The sequence below is a fragment of the Sinocyclocheilus rhinocerous genome, unplaced genomic scaffold, assembly GCF_001515625.1.
Source record: "Sinocyclocheilus rhinocerous isolate Xijiao unplaced genomic scaffold, SAMN03320098_v1.1 scaffold1779, whole genome shotgun sequence".
Classification (NCBI taxonomy): Eukaryota; Metazoa; Chordata; class Actinopteri; order Cypriniformes; family Cyprinidae; genus Sinocyclocheilus; species Sinocyclocheilus rhinocerous.
Window position 1 is genome coordinate 115,319 of NW_015662579.1, and position 21,344 is coordinate 136,662.

At 35.4% G+C, this 21,344-nt stretch overlaps 1 protein-coding gene across 1 annotated transcript in view; it reads left to right on the plus strand.

The window, feature by feature from the left end:
- Positions 1–21,344, plus strand: part of LOC107728084 (elongator complex protein 4-like) — a 77,495-nt gene that overhangs the window by 1,613 nt on the left and 54,538 nt on the right. Inside the window, exons 2-5 of the mRNA XM_016538158.1 lie at positions 904–939; positions 4,739–4,860; positions 6,841–6,972; positions 15,542–15,655. Of these exons, the coding sequence (XP_016393644.1) occupies positions 904–939; positions 4,739–4,860; positions 6,841–6,972; positions 15,542–15,655 (404 nt within the window). The remainder of the gene's footprint in view (positions 1–903; positions 940–4,738; positions 4,861–6,840; positions 6,973–15,541; positions 15,656–21,344) is intronic.

Below are 21,344 nucleotides of genomic sequence, written 5' to 3' on the forward strand. Positions count from 1 at the left end.
ACGCATAAGCCTCCTTTGAATAAATATAACCAAAATCCATTGCCATGACTTATCGCGAGAGGCAAAAGGTTACGTTTAAGTCTCATAACATTGGTTAATGGAAACGCCGTCATTTCGCAATACTTTTTTATCAACATTTATAAAATATCGCCAAAGTTTTGCGCAAATCTGTAATGGAAACGCGCCTACTGTCAAGTGTATGTGCAATATATTCATATTTTTGCTCTCCACTTTATCGTCTTCATATTTATTAGTAAATCTAGAAAGACTTCCCCATTAATATACTTTTTTCTGCACCACTGTCACACTTAATGTATGCAAGTAGTATAATGTAAGACCTCGCAGAGAAATGCCCTTATTCCTTCCATTTATTTTATTTTATTAAGGGTATAATTAAATATTATTATATTGCATGAAAATTTTTTTTGTATTTTAAGTCCTGAAAGATATAGATTCGGTAATGATTACTTTATCTTGGAATGTATACACTGTAAAAAGTGACAAAGAATTCCATGAGAAATATGTGTTCAATAATAATAATGACAATTATAATTATTTTTATTTGTCTTTAATTGAAATACTACACTCAAAAAGAATACACTGTATATATTATATAGCATATATATACTATATTTCTAGATATTTCTATATTTCAGTTTGTAATAAAGGTACTTGCTTAGCTTACCCACAGTATATTGATTGCATCTAGTTTAAAAGTTAGACATTTTAATAATAATAATGCAAAATGTTATCTGGTAAGGAAAATGTTTATTTTAATGCAGGTGTACGTGAGCTTTTCTGATTAAGTTATGGGGATATCTTTTGAAGTGTATGGTATTGGTTGATGTTTAGATAAACTACATTATTGTGTTCTGTCATTAAAACATGTGCACTGTTCTGTAGGTGGAGGCCTGGCAGTTGGAACTCTGCTGCTTGTAGGTAAGCAATGAAGCAATGTCTTTATACTGTCATGTCATGCCAGTAGGTTGTTGAAAAAGTTATTATTTCTGGCTATTATGTTTGCACTCATCCAATGTTTTGCATGTCATAATGGTTAATAAAAATATGGGTAAGATATTTGATTACTAAAAATAATGTTTTCATTAGTGTACAGTACAAAACCAAAGCCAATGAAACACAGAAGCATCTAACCAGATGTGCAAATAGCAATAGTGTGTGTATATTATATTCTTTCTTAATAATAATGTAGTTGCTTTTGATTCTACAAATTATGATTCAGTAGGCTGATAGCTCATTAGATATGGTGATAACTCTGATTACAGATTAATTGTGTTTTTTGAAATTCTGTAAGGATAACTGCAGTTTACCTGAGTAGAGAGGCTAATTTTGAGGATGTTTCTGTTGCTCCTCATCATTTTTTCTTTTTTTTTTTTAAATATAAGGTTAAGAAAGTTGACACTTTACACTCTAGTATATGACTGCCATATCTTTTTTTTTTTGAATAGTGATTCATTTTGATGTGGCTCATCATTATCAAAACATATATTCATAAGTATCTTATATCTTTATGGCCTACTTTCTATTCTTTGCATTCTTTTGTCATATTGAAGTCATTCTTTCACTTCATTGAAAGTGGATTGGTCATGGTTCTTTATGATGTATTGAGTCCTCCTGTCTAGGTCACTCATGTCCCCAACACGTGACCCACATGTGTATTAGACAAGTAGATGTTTATACTAAATTGGAAAGAAATTATTCTAAATTGGAAAGAAATGATCTGCTTAAATTGTGTGCTGTAGCTTTATCTAATATGCTGCATCTTTTTTTTCCAGATGTTATTAACTTACAGGTGAAGTGTGTAATTTTTGTTACAAGTTGTACTAAAGCAAATGGTAAAAAAAAAAAATGTTATTAATCTGAACACCACCTGCCATTGGATGGTTAAATAGATAGCTCCGCCCCACATTTACATCACTAGTTGAGCCAGTGTTGCTGTGTAAGACTGGATGGGATGCTAAAACATGAAGAAATATTTTATTGTGCTTGTGTTAGGTAATCGGTTTAATTTTCTGCATATTATGTTATAGAAGAAATTATTTTAATATTGAAAAATACACAAATTGAACGGTTATTATTTGATGCAACAGTAATTAAAATACATGATAGAAGTGTCCCCAGTGGTTGCACGTTTAATTCCGATTTGTATTACCGGTGCCATTGTGAATCAGTGGGACTCAGACAGCAAACATATGGAACCAGGAGGGCAGAAGTGTTGACCCAAATTTCCCCTGCAGCTTTGAGTGACTGACTCACACTCACTGCACACACACTCCTACTGTCTTACACACATGCTGAAGTATGGCTTGCATTATTCTTTCTCCAAAAGAGATGCCCTCTCTTCTCTGCATCAGAAAAGATAGGAAGTCTCTCGATGTCCCACCTCTTGGGTGACTGATATGTGCCAGAGTCGTGTTTTCTCTACAGCAGAGATATGCACCCCCAACACATCTCGTCCTGCCCCCGAAACACCCCCGCTAGGCTAATAGCACCCACAGGTTTTATTTGTAAGGCACCATAGAAACGCCACCACAATAGGCCCCATCTCGAGTGGGCCCATCTGGGTGTCTTTGTCGGGGCCGCTGAAAGCCACAAAGGCCTGCTGACCTAGAAACACATCAATAAGGGAGAGGGGAGTTCTTCCAATGACAAATTGAAGAGCTGAGGAATTGTTTTTTCCTTCATTGGTGATGGAATATGAGAGGCATCCAGGTTTGTGGGCAGAATCGGGACGAGGACAGGAAATCCCTCATTCTGTCCTGCTGTTGGAGGAATCCTTCAGAGGTCACGCAGGGGCTTTAGTCCTGTGTGGGTTTGCGAGTGTTTGTCAAGAAGAATGGAAGGTTGAAACTGTCAGTGTGTGTGTGTGTGCGCGTTTTTGTGACAAATGAGGACATACATTTGTATAATGACAAGGGTATGACATAGGTATTACAAGGAGAAGGTGACTTTTCAGGACATTACCCCATGTCCCCACTTTTCAAAACGCATATAAATCACACAGAATGGAGTGTATTGAAAATCTGAAATAGCACAAAGTTTCCTGTAAGGGGTAGGTTTAGGGGTAGGGTTGGTGTAGGGCAATAGAATATATGGTCTGTACAGTATAAAAACCATTACGCCTATGGGATGTCCCCACTTTTCACAAACACAAACCTGTGTGTGTGTGTGTGTGTGTGTGGTTTGTGCTGGAGAGGGGAAAAAGTAGTCTGTGAGTGTTTCTGAGCTGGCCATTGCTCAACTCTGTTACAGGAAGTCATTTTATTTTTTGGGTAATTATATCAGCTCTAAACCAATTGGGGCAGTTACTTTGAAATTTAATAATAATAATAAAAAAGACTAAATATACAAAATGTTGATAAAAAGTGCAGGGTTAATGCAATTTATTTTTAAATTAATTAATATTTTTATTCAACAACGATGCATTAAATTGATCAAAATTGACAGTAAATAATTGTATAAGGTTACAAAAGATTTCTATTTATATTCATCAGATACACCTGGAACAAAATCTGATCTATTAAGAAATCATAACTTTTTTCAACATTGACAATAATATTACAATATTAGAATGATTTCTGAAGGATCATGTGACACTGAAGACTGGAGTAATGATCACAGCTGAATTACAGTTTAAAATATATGAACCTAGATAACAGTTATTTTAAATTGTAACAATAGTTCAATAATAGTATTTCTGTTTTTACTGTATTTAAAAATGCGTAAATTAGAATGCAAAAATAAATTAATCTTTGGTGACAATAAGAGACTTCGTTCCAAAACATTAAAAAGGAAAAATCTTACAGACCACAAATTTTCGAATGATGTTAGGTAACATTTATGTAATTTACATAATATAACAATACATTTTTTTCCAGTCAGAATTTTTTTTTTCCTGATACAAAAACAGCAATTAAGCATAATTATATTATATGTTGTATTTAATTTATTTTATATTTTATAAAACTATAGTATTATGTTGTACAGTATACATTGCTATGGAAATGGTTTACATAAAATCACGGTTTATAATTTTTTAAAGCAATCATTTTGAAATGCTAACAAATAACCTTCTCCTTCTCCAACGATTTTAGACCTTCTTGGTGCTTTATAAGGGTGTTAATATGTACAAAAATGTGTAAAACACAGTAATAGTAATGCCACTTTGAAGGCGGTAGTAATACCTAATAATATTTTTTCGATGAAAATGTGCATCTCAAAACCTCAGAACTATGATCAGGTCTGCATTGGCAAATGTTTGTCTGTATAACTGTATCTGTCACTGAAGGTTCGTCACAGGGTTGAAGAACTGGTTTACAGATCAAGACAGGTGTTCTTTTCTCTTATACTCCGTTCAGCTTTGTAACAGACATACATGTACATTTCCACTACAGGAGGAATTTAGTGTCATATTCACACTTTTCAGGCACAGTGTAGCTGCTGATAGATGCCGAATCCATTACAGTCACACTAGCCTCTTACCATGTGGCATGTATCACAAAGCGTCTAGTGTGTTTGGCATCACTAGCAACCAGAATAAACAGTTGTTTTCTTATTTCATCTGAGGTTAGTCTTGTTTTTGTTCTCTGTGTTGGGATAATTACAGTATCTGATGTGATAGTGACTCACTGACAGTTCTTTTGTCACAAGGTGCGTCAAAAGGCTCAGCGCTCATGTTTGGGTTGGTATGTGTGGCATTGATGGTGATTCCTGTTCACAGAGGAGGACCGCTATGACAGCTACTCCCGCATGCTGCTCAAGTACTTCCTGGCGGAGGGAGTTGTGTGCGGACATGAACTCTTCCTGGCATCCGCCCGAGATCACCCTGATGAGATCGTGCAGGTATGAAGAAAATCAAATCAAGTGTTCACACTCTGCCTCTTCGACACTTTGGTCAGGTTTTTTGGTTCTGTGAACTCCAAATACATCAAAATCCATTATTTACAGCCGTATTATTTTTATATAACTAGTACCTGGCCCTCAAAACAATAAACCTGGAGAAATCTGTGTGTCTTTTTCAGTAAAATGTTTTTCTCAGCATTGGTCAGGAACCGTGTGACCGAACATGACACAATGTCTGTATGTATTGTTATGACTGTGCTATATAGTCTGATTTCTTTTGGTCTAAGGACTCTTTGAAACTGTTTGGAATAGAATACCATAGTCAACGTAGTCATAGTATTATTTTTTTCTCTGCATGTATAGTCTGCATAGCAGTTTATACATGCTTTGTACATTCCAAATCTGTCCCACAATGCAATGCGCACAAATTGACCTTGCATTGCTTATGCAATGAAGTAACCAGAAGTAATATGTGCTGTAATTTTTAACATCTTTTCTTTCTTCATTATTTCATATGACATTTTATTTTATTTTGACATTATTTGCATCTTGTCTTGCTTCATTATTTGTTTAGACATTGTTTTATATTTTTTTTATTTTGAAATTATTCATATCTTCTTGCTTCATTATTTGATCAAACATTTTATTCTATTTTTTATTGTATTTTATTTCAATTGGTCATTCACATCTTTTCTTACTTCATTATTATTAATGTTACTAGTAGTAGTATATTTTATTTAATTTATTTTACATTGTTCGCATCTTTGGTATTTGACCATTTTATTTATTTATTTATTTAGACACATCTTAATCATTCACATCTTCTTGGTTTATTATTTAATCAGACACATTTTATTTTATTTTACATCATTCACAGAGTAAGACTGTAAGGCATCAGTGTAGTTTAAAATGTGCATACTGTTTCTTGTCCTGCATTTAAAAAGCTCTAGGCAGTAGTCATGTCTAGTGTGCAGTGTGCAGTGTGCTTTTAAGCAGTACACTAATATTCCATTACAAACATAGCCAGTGTTTTCTCTCTCCTCTCCTACCCCATCTAAGCTTTCATAGACTGATACATGAATGTTTTTGTGTAAGAGCTCAGGGAGTTACCTGTGAGCGTTAACGAGTCTCACCTTAATGACAGTGGACAGGAGTTCCTCTCTCGCCGTCCCCTGATTGGCCCCCAGTCAACACAAGCTTAATGAGGGCCTGTTGTTGCCCTTCAGACAGCTCCTGCATTGAGCTGTTATTTGTGAAACAGTCTCTGTTTTTTGTTATTGCATGGTCTGTATGAACATTCCCCTAAGGGACACAGTTCCCACCTTCATTTTGGCATTTTTTGGCATTAACGACAGCATCGACCCTGTTGTTTAAACAACAGCTTTTAATGTGCTAGCACCATTTTGTGTTTATTCATATTTTTGGCCTTGTTAAAACAGGTCACTTGACATTCATTTCCCTTTTCACAGTGAGCTTTGGCCAAGCTACTAGCTACTTAAACTAGCTTTAGTCTACCTAGATACAGTGTAAAAATTCTAGAAACATCAATACCCACACAAACTCAGTTAAAATATAGACGACATATTTGAGATAAAATATAGACAATGTATTTGATATGTCATATAAAAATATATAGTAAGTTAATAACTGGTCATTTATTTTTCAAATACAAGCAACAAGCAATACATCGTAAACATTATTCCAAATATTCCATAAATGCTGTTTCAATTTTAAACGCTTCTCTAAAGATTTTCGTAAGGTCAGGTAAAAAGTATTTCCTTATTCAGATTACATTTATGAACTAGTCTAAACATTTAAGACTTCAATTTCAGTGGGTGCAAAAAAGTTATAACAGTAATACAATGACATTATTTGCAACTTTTTCTTTAATTTTATTCTGTCTAAAATATATTTTAAAAGTAGTATATAAATTAGTTAATTAATGTTCTGTCTTTTCATATATTTATAAAAAATATATAGGAACTCCCTTCTCCAATTGTGGATGATGTTGCCGGCATGAAAATCAGCGAGGGTCAGTCTCAGCCAAGTGACCCAGAGAATCCAGACACAATGAAAATCGCCTGGCGCTACCAGAACCAACCAAGAGTTCAGGTAAAAGACCATCTGTAGGGCAGTCGGTCCTTTTATTCAGTACAATATTGAGAAATCAACTGCACACAATTTTAAATTTAGTGTACAAATGCATTGTGGTTGGCACAAACAATATTAAATCTTCGTTGCTAATGAATTTACACCAGTGTTATTATAGGTAACTAAAACAATAAAAACATTTTGGTTACTTGAAAGAAAATAAATGTTAACTGATCTAAAATATTAGAAAACTTGCACTTATTTTATTTCAACTGGTTGCCAAGGCCACATTTCAAATTTTTGTTTAGTTCAACTTGAAATACTAAAATAACTAAAAGTAAATAACCTAAAGCTAAAATATATACATATATACACAAAAGAATAAAAATGACAAAAACACAAAGCAAAATTATTAAAACTGAAAAATTCAAAATGTTAATAAAAACTGTAATAGTACATCAATGATACTAAAATAACACTGATTTGGATTTGAAGTACTCTAGTTTCTTTTGCTTTGCATAGTTTTATGTGCATGAAACACAGCCTGTCCATGTTGTCATCAGTCTTGTTTGTCTAGCTTCAATGCCAATATACCATGGCGTTTGATTGGACGTACAACTTTATATATCAACATTGAAAGCTACACTGTAAAAATGACCATGAATTTAACGGTAAAAGACTGTAAAAACCTGTTAAATGGTTAACGTGGACAGAATTTAGTCTGTCTTTTAAAAAATTGACAAACCTCTTTATTTTACTATGCTACCCATGCAAGATTATATGGTAAATTAGTTGCATTTTCTTATTTGCATTCAGCATCGTTTTATACCTGCTGTCCACAACTCAATCAGAACAGAAATGCGACCCATTTTTGGAGTGGAGAACCACTTTTATACATGCTAAGAACAGGGGGTGAGAAAAATAGTGTCCTATAATAAATATATCAATTCCTACCCACCCAGCGCTGTGAATGGGCTTTGGCTGCTCTCATTCACAGTTTAGGTGGATTACTCACGCTTAGCTGGTTATAGGTGGACTTAAAACCCAAGGAGACAGGAGGACATGGAGCTTCTATTCAACCTCAAGCCCTTTACAATGGACCAGCAGCCTCCAGCACCCCCAAATCCCTTCACAGCCCTCGCCGTGGCGTCCGCGCACCCCTCTTTCTTCCATTTTCAGAAAAGACCCCTCCTGCCAGCCCATAATCCAGATTGCTATGGAGATTAGGGGGGACACTAGTGAGTCCCCAAAGATTTCACTCTTTCTGTCTGCATTTTCGGACAACTTTCACTCATTTTTTTCCTCCTCATTGGATATTTTCAGTCTCGTTTCCTTATTTCGTCCTCCCCCTTCCTCTTTTTTCCCCCGTCTCAGAGGGGATACTTACCCTCCTTAACCTTTATCATACCTCTGTCCTCTTCACAAAGCACCAGTAAATCTAGTAAGGGATTTGCATCCTAAACTCGTTTCTTGTTCTCAATGGAGATGCCAGATCAAAGTTCAGTCAGTCAAAACCCATGCCGTAACGTTAAAGGGGTCGACCCGACTGGCCCACTAAACGAGGATGAGCGCCAAGCTGTCAGTCTCCGAAGGAGGTGCTGGAACACATAAGAGTCGCTGATCCAGATCAGGAGAAGATTAGGGGCTCGCCTCGCTGCTCATTAGAAACTCTGGAGCAAAAACCAGACCCCCTCACAACCTGAGGAAAACATCTGCCCGCGTGCAAGTGTGCTTTCCTAAGCCCAAGTGGTCAGTCTCGTCAGAAAGTGATTACGTTCTCGATGGCTTAACGAATCCTCTGGGTCTCTTACAGTTTAACAATGGATAAGCTATCAGTGGTAGCTGGAAGCTGGAGCTGGAGTCTTTTATATGCTTAACTTTTCTTGTTATTGTCTTATGTAAAGAATGGTCCACTATGATAGGTCATCAATTCGTAGATGATTCTCTATGTACACAACTGTTTAAAAGTTGGTCAGTAAGATTTATATTTTAAATAATAAATGTTTTTATTTATTTTTTTGAAAGGCATTAATGCTTTTGTTTAGTAAGAATGCATTAAATATGTTGTGGAAAAACATTTCAAATAAATGTTGTTGTTTTTTTTTACTTTATTCATCAAAGAATTCTTAAAATATATATAATTGTTTCCGCAAAAATATTAAGCAGCACAACTGTGCTATTATGAACATTAATGATTACAAGAAATGTTTCTTGAGCACCAAATATTAGCATATTATAATGATTTATGAAGGATCATGTGACACTGAAGCCTGGGAAAAATTCAGGTTTGCCATCACAGGAATTAAATTTATTTTAAAATATATTAAAGTAGAAAACAGTTCATTTAATTTGTAATTTAATTTAATTTCACAATATTAGTGTTTGTATTATTTAAAAATTTAAATTTAACTTTTTTTTATTATTAAACAAATGCTGCCTTGGTGAGCATAAGACTTCTCTCAAAAACATTTTTAAAAAATTGTACTGACCTCAATTTTTTTGAAGTGCTAGTGTGTAAATTACAAATATTTATTTACTATAAACTAGTAAAATGTTTGTAGCAAATAAATATGTTCTTTTATATTTTGTTTTACATACTGTGACTACCGACAGTTGCAACAATTGAGACATGACAGTCTATGGGGGTCTTCTAATTGTTTATCTGCATAACAGCACCATAGTGAAGGGGCCGTGTTCCCAAGCCTGTGTTTACTCGCATCAGTAAATGTGTTCCTGTGTGGCGATACTGTGTCCGCGGAACAGCTTGTGCCATGGCAGCAACGTGATGGATGCCGTGGCCTACGTAGGTGTTGCTTTTGGAATTTTGCCGTCATTCCTTCCTCTGCCTTCAGTTTATTATGATTTTATGACGTGTTGTAATGGAATCATAAAGCTTTTAGCCATTAACTGTTTTAGCACACCTTTTAGATGTGTTTCCGTCCCATAGGAACATGAAGAGACTTTATTCCTAGTACGTATATTGCTGAAGGGCATCTAATCGTCATGTAATTTCCAACCCAAAAATTATATTATGCTGGCTGTTTTGTGACCCTTGCAAAGTAAAGGTTTCAGCTTTATCCGAGACAGATGAATATGGCAAAATTTTATTGCATTGATTGTTGTACGTATTGCGGCAGTTTGTAAATGAAGTGTCTAGTGATTGGCGCTAAAATCTTGTTCAGTTTTATCTGAAACAGATGAATGTGGTAAAATTGTATTACTTTGGTTGTTGTACATTAGGGATATATCGATAATCAGAGGCTACTATTGTGGTATCGATATTTTCTGCAAAGTATCGATACTTAATTATATTAATAATTTCTGCATAACTAAATGTTTTTAGCAGTGTTTGCAGGCCGATCGGGGACGGTATGTGTATGATATAAAAAAAAGAGAAAAGCTCTCGCGGACGCGGTGGTATGACGTTACAAACCGATCGGTCTGCGGCTGCGCAGTGCGATGTGCCATTCACAATCTCAACACGCACGATCGCACGCAAATTGACACGATGGCAGAAAGCAGGAAACGTAGCGTGGTGTGGTGCTACTTCTCAACAGCGGAAAAAAATATTGCACGATGCAATATTTGTTATAAGAGAGTCACACACAGCAACAATACAGGCAACCTTTTTAAACATTTACAAACAACACACCCTGAAACGTATAAAGAGGCTGAACAAAAACAAGCGGCCCAGTCTTCCTCTGCCCAGTCTCCCTCTGTCCGACAAAAGACGTTACAGGAGAGTTTTCAGGGAGGCAAACCCTATCCAGGTACAAAGAGCAGAGTCATTAGTTAACTTATTTACTGTACTCCCTGTCTGTTTCGTAACCATAAGGCGAATAAGAATAAATATAAAGTGTGTGTGTTTGTGTGTGCGTTTGTGTGGGGTGTCCTGGTATTCCTTACGTTATAGGGACAAAACGTTACCACAAGTATAGTAATACCAATAAATTTTGACTTCCTGAGGACATTTTAGGTCTCCATGAGGGAAAGTTGAAGATGAAGAAAAAATGGTCCGTTCAAAATTAAGAAATAAGTAAAAGTATGCACAGTTTGTTGTTGGTATTTTAGTTTATTTTATTAAGATTTGTTATGTTATTTAATACATTTTTTTTTTGTAAAATATGGAGATAGTACAATAGAATGTTGAAGAATAAGAAAAAACTGCCTTTTTAAAAATAAGAAATAAGTATAAAATATGCAGTTTATGTTGTTGGTATTTTTGTTTATTTTATTAAGATTTATGTTATTTAATCAATATTTTTGTAAGAAGGTTGTTTAAACATTTTTATTTGTTGCTAAATTTGCTTTTCTAATAAATAAGTTATTAATGGCCAGTATGTGTATGTAATTTGCCTTTAAGTGTAATTTTTACAAACACATGAAGGTGATTGTACGTATTGTGGCAGTTTGGAAATGTAATGTTTAGTGACTGGAGCTAAAAGCTTGTTCAGTTTTATCCGAAACAGGTGAAGGTGAATTTGGCAAAATGTTATATTGGTTGTTGTATGCATTGCAGCAGTTTGAAAATGAAGTGTCCACTGATATGGCGCTTAAAGCTCAATAATTTTTATTCAGAACTGATGAAAGTGAATGTGGCAATTTTATTACGTCGGTTGTTGGGCATATTTCTGCGGTTCAGAAATTAAATGTCTGGTGAGTTACACTAAAAGGTTAATGCTCTTTTGTGTTTGACAATAACATACCTCCTACACTAAACCTAACCGACTGTTGAGCAGATAAAAATTAGATAAAAATGCTTTTTTTGAAGCAGCTATTCCATTTTAGTTTGCTTCTGTAAGTCTTTCAATTCTTGTATTGAGTATCGTGAAAAGTAGGACTCGTACCTGAATGCTCGGTATCGCAATGTAGTGCTGTACCAGGTGAGCTAACAAGCAAGTTTACTGCATTAGAGAAATCATACATATGGAGCTGGTCATGTGATGCGGATGTCAAATGGTTTACTTTACAAATCATGCACTATGCTAAAAGTGTTTTGGGGTCATCATAACATATTATTGTGCAGGGAAAGAAGTCTGTAAATCGATAATCTGATCATAATTTGTGAGAAAAGAAATAAAAATTGTTGCTATTTTACTACATTTAGTTTTTATTTGAGCTGGAAACTGCAGCAAATTGTATGTGTGTATAAAATGTCTTGAGATACAAAAAACCCTCATTGTCTTTCCACGTTTCACAGCTCATAGAATAAAAACCCCATGCCGTTTCCAGACTGTTAAATTGCTCCGTTTCACTACGTGCCGTAATTGGCACAAATTGCTCTCCAGGTGAATGCGGAGCCTGTTGTTTAAGACGGATGCTGCCTCCACGCGCCCCTCTGGTCCCCCTCTCGCTCGCATCACTGTGATCTTAATTAGCTCACCTGTCGGCCATTATCCTCAACGGACGGCACCTTAAGCGATCACGCTCTGTTAGGCTGCTGCGGTCTCTGTCTCAGACACAATGGGGGCGTGTCCTCTTTTGATTGCCGCCACCCCCACCTCCCCAGGTCTTAATCAAAGGAGGGAAACACATGTTTCACCCCATTAAGGAGCAAATCAGTGAGGTGGCTTTAGAGCGTGAAATGTTTGGGGTCAATGATATATTTTCTTAAAGAAATTAATATTTTTGTTTAACAAGGATGCATTAAATTAATCAAAAGTGACAGTAAAGACATTGATAATGTTACAAAATATTTCTATTTCAAATAAATGCTGTTCTTTTAAACTTTCTGTTCATCAATGACACTGAAGACTGGAGTAATGGCTGCTGAAAATTCAGCTTGGTCATCATAGGAATTAATTACATTTAAAAATGTATTTAAAAAGAAAACAGTTCTTTTAAATTTTACAATATTAAGGTATTTTTACTGTATTTTTGAGCAAATAAATGCAGCCGTGGTGTGCACAAGAGACTTCTTTCAAAACCATAAAAGTCATTTCAAAAGTCTTACCGACCCCAAACGTTTGAACACTATGTGAATATGCACAGATGGAAGATTCATAATCAGATGGAAGATTCATAATCAGTTCTATCGACACTATTTGTTCATAATGATTACCACAGAAAATTTTAATTTTGAGACTTAATCATTATGTGCGTTTGACATGTGACTGTGTCATAAAACCTGTGTCATAAAAGTTATAATCCCATTATTTCAGCTAGAATCAGAAAAATTCAGCTAGTCCTTTTGAACACAACTAAAAGTATGTGTCAGGCCTGGATGTTGCTGTTTGTCAAGATTTAAATTCAGTTCTCAATCTTTGAGTAATTGATGGCTGTCGTAGCTGCATGCAGAGTGGCACAGTGTGGTCATTGCAACATGTTGTGAGCCAGAATGAGAGGGAAAGACTGAAATGAATGACTGAAGTGACAGAATGAAAGACTTTACAAAACCCCTGAGGTGTGATATATATCTTTAAATGAGCAAAGACATAAATCTCAGTCTAGTAGTTTAATCTCAACAGGCTGCTTGATCGTCATCATTATATTTCAAACAAAAATGCACTTGCTCTGAATAGTAATAGGAGTCTTCAGAATGTCTGAATGCCATTGCATTTCAAGTCTCTTATTGCTCACCATGGCTGCATTTATTTGGTTAAAAAAAATGCAGTAAAAGCAGTAATATTATGAAATATTATTGCAATTTTAAGTAAGTGTTTTATATCTGAATATATTTTAAAATCTAATTTATTCATGTGATGCAAAGTTGAATTTTCAGCATCATTACTCCATTCTTTAGTGTCACATGATCCTTCAGAAATCATTCAATATGCTCATTTACTGCTCAAGAAAAATATCTTATCAATGTTGAAAACAGTTGTGCTGCTTAATGTTTTTGTGGAAACTGTGATACACTTTTTGTCAGGATTCTTTGATGAATTAAAAGTTCAAAAGAACAGCATTTATTTGAAATAGTAAAGACTTTCAAGATGTTACAAAAGATTTGTCACTTTTCCCCAATTGAATGCGTCTTACGGAATGAGAAAAAAAAACCTTACTGACCCCAAATTTTTGAATGTGTTTCTGTTGTTGAATAATGTTAAACTTAGTATTCTTCATTTTGTAACATAATATTACACTTGAAATGTGTGCTTGTGCCAACCTTCCGTAAGATAAATGCCATGTGGTATTTTGTTATCTAATGCAGTTTTAGGGTCTAAATATGTTTTAGGACACTGTATAAAATTCTCAGATTTTAGGGAGAAAGAAAGCAAGAAACATATTTGAGTAAAGACAAAATGTGCAACACAGAGCAGGTCAAGTGCTTTGACCTCCCTTGCTATGAGTTGCACATCTTACCCCTGATTTAACATAGAAGCGCTGTGTCACTGGGATCAGAAGCACTGTCCCGTTAACACAGCGCTCTGTTTCAGCACACTCAGACTCACCGCAGGCCTCAGGGGGAGCGCCCGGAGCTGACAGAGGTGCCAAAGTGTTTTAATTAATTTCATTTCATTTCATTTGATTTAATTAGTGATGTATTTCCTTGCGTCTACATGCACTGCTAGGTTGCCAGGGTTACTGCCGATGTCAACAGGCTTTTGTGATGTCAAAGCAAATCCCACTTTATGACGGCAGCATATGCCGCAACAATTAGTGGTTTTAATTGAAGTGTACACAGGTATCATCAGCTTTTGACCTGGTATGAAGCCATGATCATAATAGTCCACATTCAAGCATTTTCCTGAAACTGAACCTTTGCATAAAAAAATAAATAATAAACATGGTTTAGAGGCGATCATTTGTTTGCACATTTGTTCTAAGTCAACTTTGAAACTTCTCTTACAATTTTAAGTCTCTTGACACATCGGTATGATTAATTGCACAATTCCACACTTTTTACTTTAGATTAAAGCATCTGATAAAAGAAAGAAATGTTAAATGTGACTACGTTTTACACTTACTGACCTGGTATGAAGCCATGATCATAATAGTCCACATTCAAGCATTTTCCTGAAACTGAACCTTTGCATAAAAAAATAAATAATAAACATGGTTTAAAGCTATCATTTGTTTGCACATTTGTTCTAAGTCAACTTTGAAACTTCTCTTACAATTTTAAGTCTCTTGACACATCGGTATGATTAATTGCACAATTCCACACTTTTTACTTTAGATTAAAGCATCTGATAAAAGAAAGAAATGTTAAATGTGACTACGTTTTACACTTACGTTACTCTTTGAAAGATTGGGGTCTGTACAATTTTTATTTTATTTTTGAAAGACACTTATGCTCTCAAAGGTTGCATTTATTTTATTACAATAATTACAGGAATATTCAGGGTTTAGGGTTAGTACAAATTTAGAATTTTTATGTTTACCAAAGCTGCATTTATTTGATCAACAATATAGTAAAACAGTATATTGTGAAATATTACAACTTTAAATAACTGTTTTCTGTTTCAATATAATTTAAAATGCTATTTATTCCTGTGATGTAATTCTTAATTTTCACCAGGCATTATTCCAGTCTTCAGTGTCACATGATCCTTCAGAAATCATTCTTATATGATGATTTGCTGCTCAAGAAACATTTCTTATTATTATTAATGTTGAAAATGTTCGTGCTGAAAATGTTCAAAATAAGTATATTTTATTCTTGTCATGTTCTTTCAGTCCGTTACCAGTACCCTATCATGCTCTCCTGAAGTCTATCCAGACGGTCATCCGGAAAGAAGGGTTTGACGGATCCACACCACAGGTTGGTTGTCATTTGTTTAGCCATTTATTACTCTGTTTCTCTGCCCTGATAATCATAATCAACTTTTTTCAGCAGCGATAACTTTAAAGAAATAGTACCCAGAAAATGAAAATCCTGTACTCACTCTCTCATGTCTTTCAAAATCCATGAAATTTTCTTTCTTTTGTAGAACAAAAAAGGAGTCAATCGTACCAGAATGCCTTATTTCAGTATAATTAAAGTGAATGGTGACCACAAATTTCAAGCAAGGTTTTCAATGAACAGTCACTTAAATTTCAGTCATATGGCTTCAGAAGACATGGAATATATGGGTATGAGTCAAAATGACTACTTTTATTATACTTATCTACATGAATGTGAATAAATGGCACATTTATAATTTTTGGGTGATCTATCCCTTTAAATTGACCAAAAAGGCTATAATAAAATGCACAGTTAACAGACACGCTTGTCATTAACACCTCTGGAACAATGAAAGCGTTTTGCCGCAGGCAGTGTTGTTACAAGACCTTTAATTTGTTGTTTCATTGATTGGTCTCGCTTGGCTAATTGTTGCCTGATTTTGTCTGTGCTTTCACTTCCTTTGTAGTGTGGCTTTCAAAGCTTGTGATAATTAGGAAATGGAAAAGAGCTTCAGATATAAAGGCTTTATTTTTTTATTTTCCTTTCCAACTTTATTCCTCTTTTTCTCGTCTCATCCTCAGTTGTCAGTTTCTCCATGTTGTGCTTGAATCGCTCTCAGGAGGGAGATGGGTTCCCTTGGGTTCCTCTTCCTTAAAGCTGAGTCCTATTAGTTTTGTGGTAAACAGGCCAAGACAGACACTGGGCAATATGCCCTCTGTCTGTTCATATTCATTAGCTCCTACTGAGAAGCAGGGGAGCTCGGCCCCTCTGGGGGCCCCTCTCAGAAACGGCCCCATGATAGCCCCTGTCTTGACTTCCACATCAGCACTGCATCTGCTGAGCCGCTCTTGGGACCGGGCCGCTTGAGGATACACTCGCTATTTTTAATCAGTTTCCAACTTTATGTGGCCCTAATGTGGTTTATCTCATGTGGTGAACGACATACATGGTCTCCTGACCAAATTTTGTGTCGGCTTAGTAAGCAGGCCTATAAGTTTATTAAATATAGTTAGCGAAGTTATACTCAATCTCAAATCGCTGTCTTTAAAACCACCTTTATTATTTTATTTTATATTTCAGAGATTTATTTTGTGTTTACACATATTTTAGTTACACCGTAGGCTTATGTCAACCCAACAAGCAATTAATAAAAAAAAAAAATAGAAATTGCTTGTTGTGCTAAATTCTACTTGTATAGGAAATGGTATTAAAGGTGACATATCATGAAAATCTGACTTTTCCAGGTTTTAAGTGCTATAATCAGGTCCCCAGTGCATCTACCAACCAAGGAAATTTGAAAAAGATTAACCCAGTAACTTTGTTTTGGTAAGCCTTTTTCTGCAAACATCTGAAAAAACGAGCGCGTCTGATTTCGCTCCCTTGGTGACGTGGCAAAGGGATCTCATTATAATATTACCGCCCCTTAATCTGTACGTTTCCACCCATGGCACCGTCATTTGATTTCGCAAGCGACAATGGTGTACCAGCTCCAATGCCATGGTGAAAGTTTGAGCAAAACACGCTAACTGTTCTGTCCTTGGCTGCACAGATGAGCACAGAGCTGAAACTTCACAGACGCATTCTGGGGACACCAGATACTTATATTACATATTGTAAAAAGGGACATAATATGTCTCCTTTAAAACGAAATAAATTAAATAATCCTAAATAAAATTGTTAAGTGGGGTTCTAGTTCAGAACAGAACACTGTCTAGTTTAAAGACAGGAAACCCATGTCGTGTACAGTTTTGTTACATTACATGAAAAAGATTTCCAGTACTTCCTGTCAGCTCTGATCTGTCCTATCATAATAAAGGCAAACATGCCAAAAATAAATCTTTAATAAAAAAAAGAAAGAAAAAGACTTCCAAAAAAAAAGTTTTTACTTTCAGTTTCAGTCTTATTGCAAGAAATTTAGGATTAAATCACTTGCTCACTAATGGATCCTTTGCAGTGAATGGGTACCATCAGAATGAGAGTCCAAACAGCTGATAAAACATCACAATAATCAACATTACATTTCTTCAAATGTTTTCTGATGATGAAACAAACACACCAAGGACAAAAAAACAATAAATTCTAAAGAATGAATGATTTCTAAAACTTTATGGTTATCATTCACAGTGTGAATGGGCCTTAAATAAATGTTTAAAATTGTATCAAATATTTCACTGCGCTGTGTCTTACCTATCATCTACATTCAGCTTTTCAACAAAGTCTCCATATACATCCATGCATGTCAAATAATGCTCCTTTTTTTTTTTTTTTGCTCCCCATGAGGCCAGTAAGTTTTATAGTTACTTGCTAAAGTTTTCTTATTTGAATATTCTAATTTTAGCATAGTCCCGTCACTGACACAAAATCTTTTGAGATATATTTCACAATATATGTCACAAACCACATTTGACAGCATATACCAACCCAGTCTCATAAAAATACGTACCTCTGTGTGCTTTTCTGCAACACCGTTTTTACGTACCTTACTGCACGTTTCGCCGCAGTTTCAAAGAGAAATATCCACTGAGTGGCGCTAAAACACGGGTTCAATACGTGAACCCTGGCACGTTTCTATTACATTGATATAGGTACGTATTGCTGTGTTTTTATTACGTTGCTTCAGGTACGTATTGCGGCGGTTCAGAATTCAAATATCCGGGGACTGTCCCTAAAAGTTAATGCTCTATAGTGTTGGGAATATGCCCTACACCAAACCCAACCCTAAACCTACCCGATAGTGTTAACAAATGCAAAACTGATATAAAAACGCATTTGTTGATGCAACCGTGTCATTTGAACTTATTTATATGCAGCTTTGAACTGTTTTATCGAACCGTAGTTTCACGGGATTCGAACCGGAGCTCCTAGCCTCTCAAGTACGTCTCCGTACTCCGTCAGCTACCGAACAAACCTACCCTCGATGAAAACCCACTGATATGAAGCTGGATATGTGCGATGCTAACGTTCAAAAGCATCAGTTTTCAAATCTCCCAGCATATTAAAATTGTTTTGAAGTCATAACATGATATTCTTCAAGTAATTGTGCGAAAATTACGCTTTATTAATCGAAACTCTGTAAATCATACTCTGTGTGAAAATAATTTAAAAGGTGTCGGAGTTTTACTGCCTCTAGTGTTCATTTCTTTTGGAAACTAAACCTTTATGAATAATGTTGGAAAATAAAAATATGTTGAAAGCAAAACTTTATTTCAAGTTCAAGCGATTCAAGCGATGTTTAACTGTTTAAACTATAGTTTAAAGTTTGATGGAATCAAGTTCCCAAATTAAATCTTATTCTGATCAGTAGCTTAAGTCTAGTTTGCGTTAGCTCTTTCTTGTTGATCGTTGCGCTTTAGTGTTTTTCTTGTAATCCGTGGCACTGATGGACACCTCGGGCTCCTCACCCTGGAAGTCCTCGATCCCCTGTCAGTCAACCGACAGATTCAGCGCTTACATCATCAAACAGTGCCGTTCTGTTGGCAGAGGTCGTGGAATGTGATGAGGTTGAGAGAACATGGGCACAAAGGCAAGAATGCTCAGAATGAGAGCAAACAGGGCAACAGTGAGACTGACTAAAACGTTTGTCAGATTGGTGACTCAATTCTAGCTGTGACTGCAATGACCTATAAAGTCTGAATAAAATGCAGTAACATTGCTGGTCATGGTAGGTTTGGTAAAATCATTAATGAAGCTTTTTCTTTTATTTTTATTATTTTCTTTTTTTCTTTTCTTATATTTTATTATTTTTCATTTTTGTTTTCATTACTGCTAGTTTGAGATTTTTTTCTCTTTTTTATTTCTCCTTTTTATTGTATGTTCATGTTACCATTAGAAATTGTTAAAAGCATATCATTTTTCTCATGCACACATAACGGGGAAAAGAGTGTGAGCAGTAAAAAGCCAGAGTGTGGCCGAAAGGAAAGAGGAAGCCGGTGAGTCAGGAACACCCTCTTTGTGGAAATGTCAAGCTCAACCCTCAAGAAGCTTTGGAAACACAGTCAAACAATAAGGTTTATTTAACTTAAGATGCTTGTGATTGCTGGACGGTGTAGAGGGTGTTAACTTTACTGTTTATTGTCAGTGGACGAAGGCTGATGTGAGGAGAACAACCAGGCGGTAGACAATTCAACACCACAGCTATTTTCAGCTGGTTTAAGTAAGCTATCTAGCTTCCTTTTCTCTATTTCAAAGATATAAGCAGGTTAATCGGGTATTCACAGTACAAAGATACTAAATGAAGCCATGTGTACAATAATATCAAAGAAAAATTGCATTGGGGGAACTTTTCTAGCCCCTGTTTTAAAAGATTATAACAGCTTTAAACATGTTATGTATTTTCAATTGCATTTTCCTCATTTTTAAGAGTATAAAAAGGTTATGCCTATACCAGAATTATTTTTTATCTTTTCCTTTATTTGTAAAACTATAAAATCATAGAAATATTATTCAACAAAAAAATCTGAAATCAGAAATATTTATATTCATATAAATTTAACAGAAATGTAATATTTTTACATTATGATCTGAAAGTAGCTTTATTAGGTGTAATTATCAGAATTTATTTTTTATTTATTTATGGTAAATTAATTTGACTGCTACAGTAGTTAATTTGTTGTGTTTGCAAGTCCACAGCTTATCCAAAATGTGTATTTTTATGGAGAGGTTTACTAAAGACTAGAAAACTATTAGGTCTAAACTGAAAGTGCTGAAAAGAGCTTCTACCTTTCACATCTTCATAAATATGCAAATATGAAATTGTCCTGCTTTTCTGGGACATCTGAAACTTGTATTGCCGTCACACCAGTTGCCAGTTTTCTAGTTGTTCTGGTCTGAGGTGTCCTCTCAGTCTTTATTAAGCAGGTTCAGAATCGGCTCTTTGATGGTTTGTGAATAAGGTTCAATTCTCTGTCAGACTTTGTACACTGCAGAGGGCACATCTCTCACCCATGGCCCCTTAGCTTGGCTGATGTTGGCGGACAACGTGCCAAGAATTTCCTGGCACTTGTTGGAAGCAGACATTTTGGCTCTTAGGTTGACAGCCACATTGTGGTCATGTCAGGCAACTGTCCTGATTGGAAGATGTTGTCCAATCATTTTTGACCACCGTGTTCCGTTTGACCGTGCTGTTGAGTGGTCTTGGCTGGGCCGTTTGTTTCATTGATTCAAGTTGTTTGAGAGGTACATAACCCTCACTCCAACAGACAAAAGGCTTTTCACTACAGACAGGATTCCACTACTGACTTAGTTACACAAGTCATTGCACACTTATGTATGACATACTATTTGGGCACTGTTTTGTTTGCTTTTCACCATTCTCTCTCTCTCATTATGGAGAGAGTATAAATGTGAAATTGTACAATGGCTAATCATGTCCTGTTGAGAGTCTCTAATTGATTGATTAAGTAAATTGCTTGATTAAGTGTTGTTTGTGATTTAAGTGTACTTTCATTAATACAACAAGCACAGACAAACAGTTAAAGAAATAGTTCACCTAAAAATTAAAATTAGCTGAAAATGTACTCGCCCTCAGGGCATCCAAGATATAGATGAGTTTGTTTCTTCATCTGAA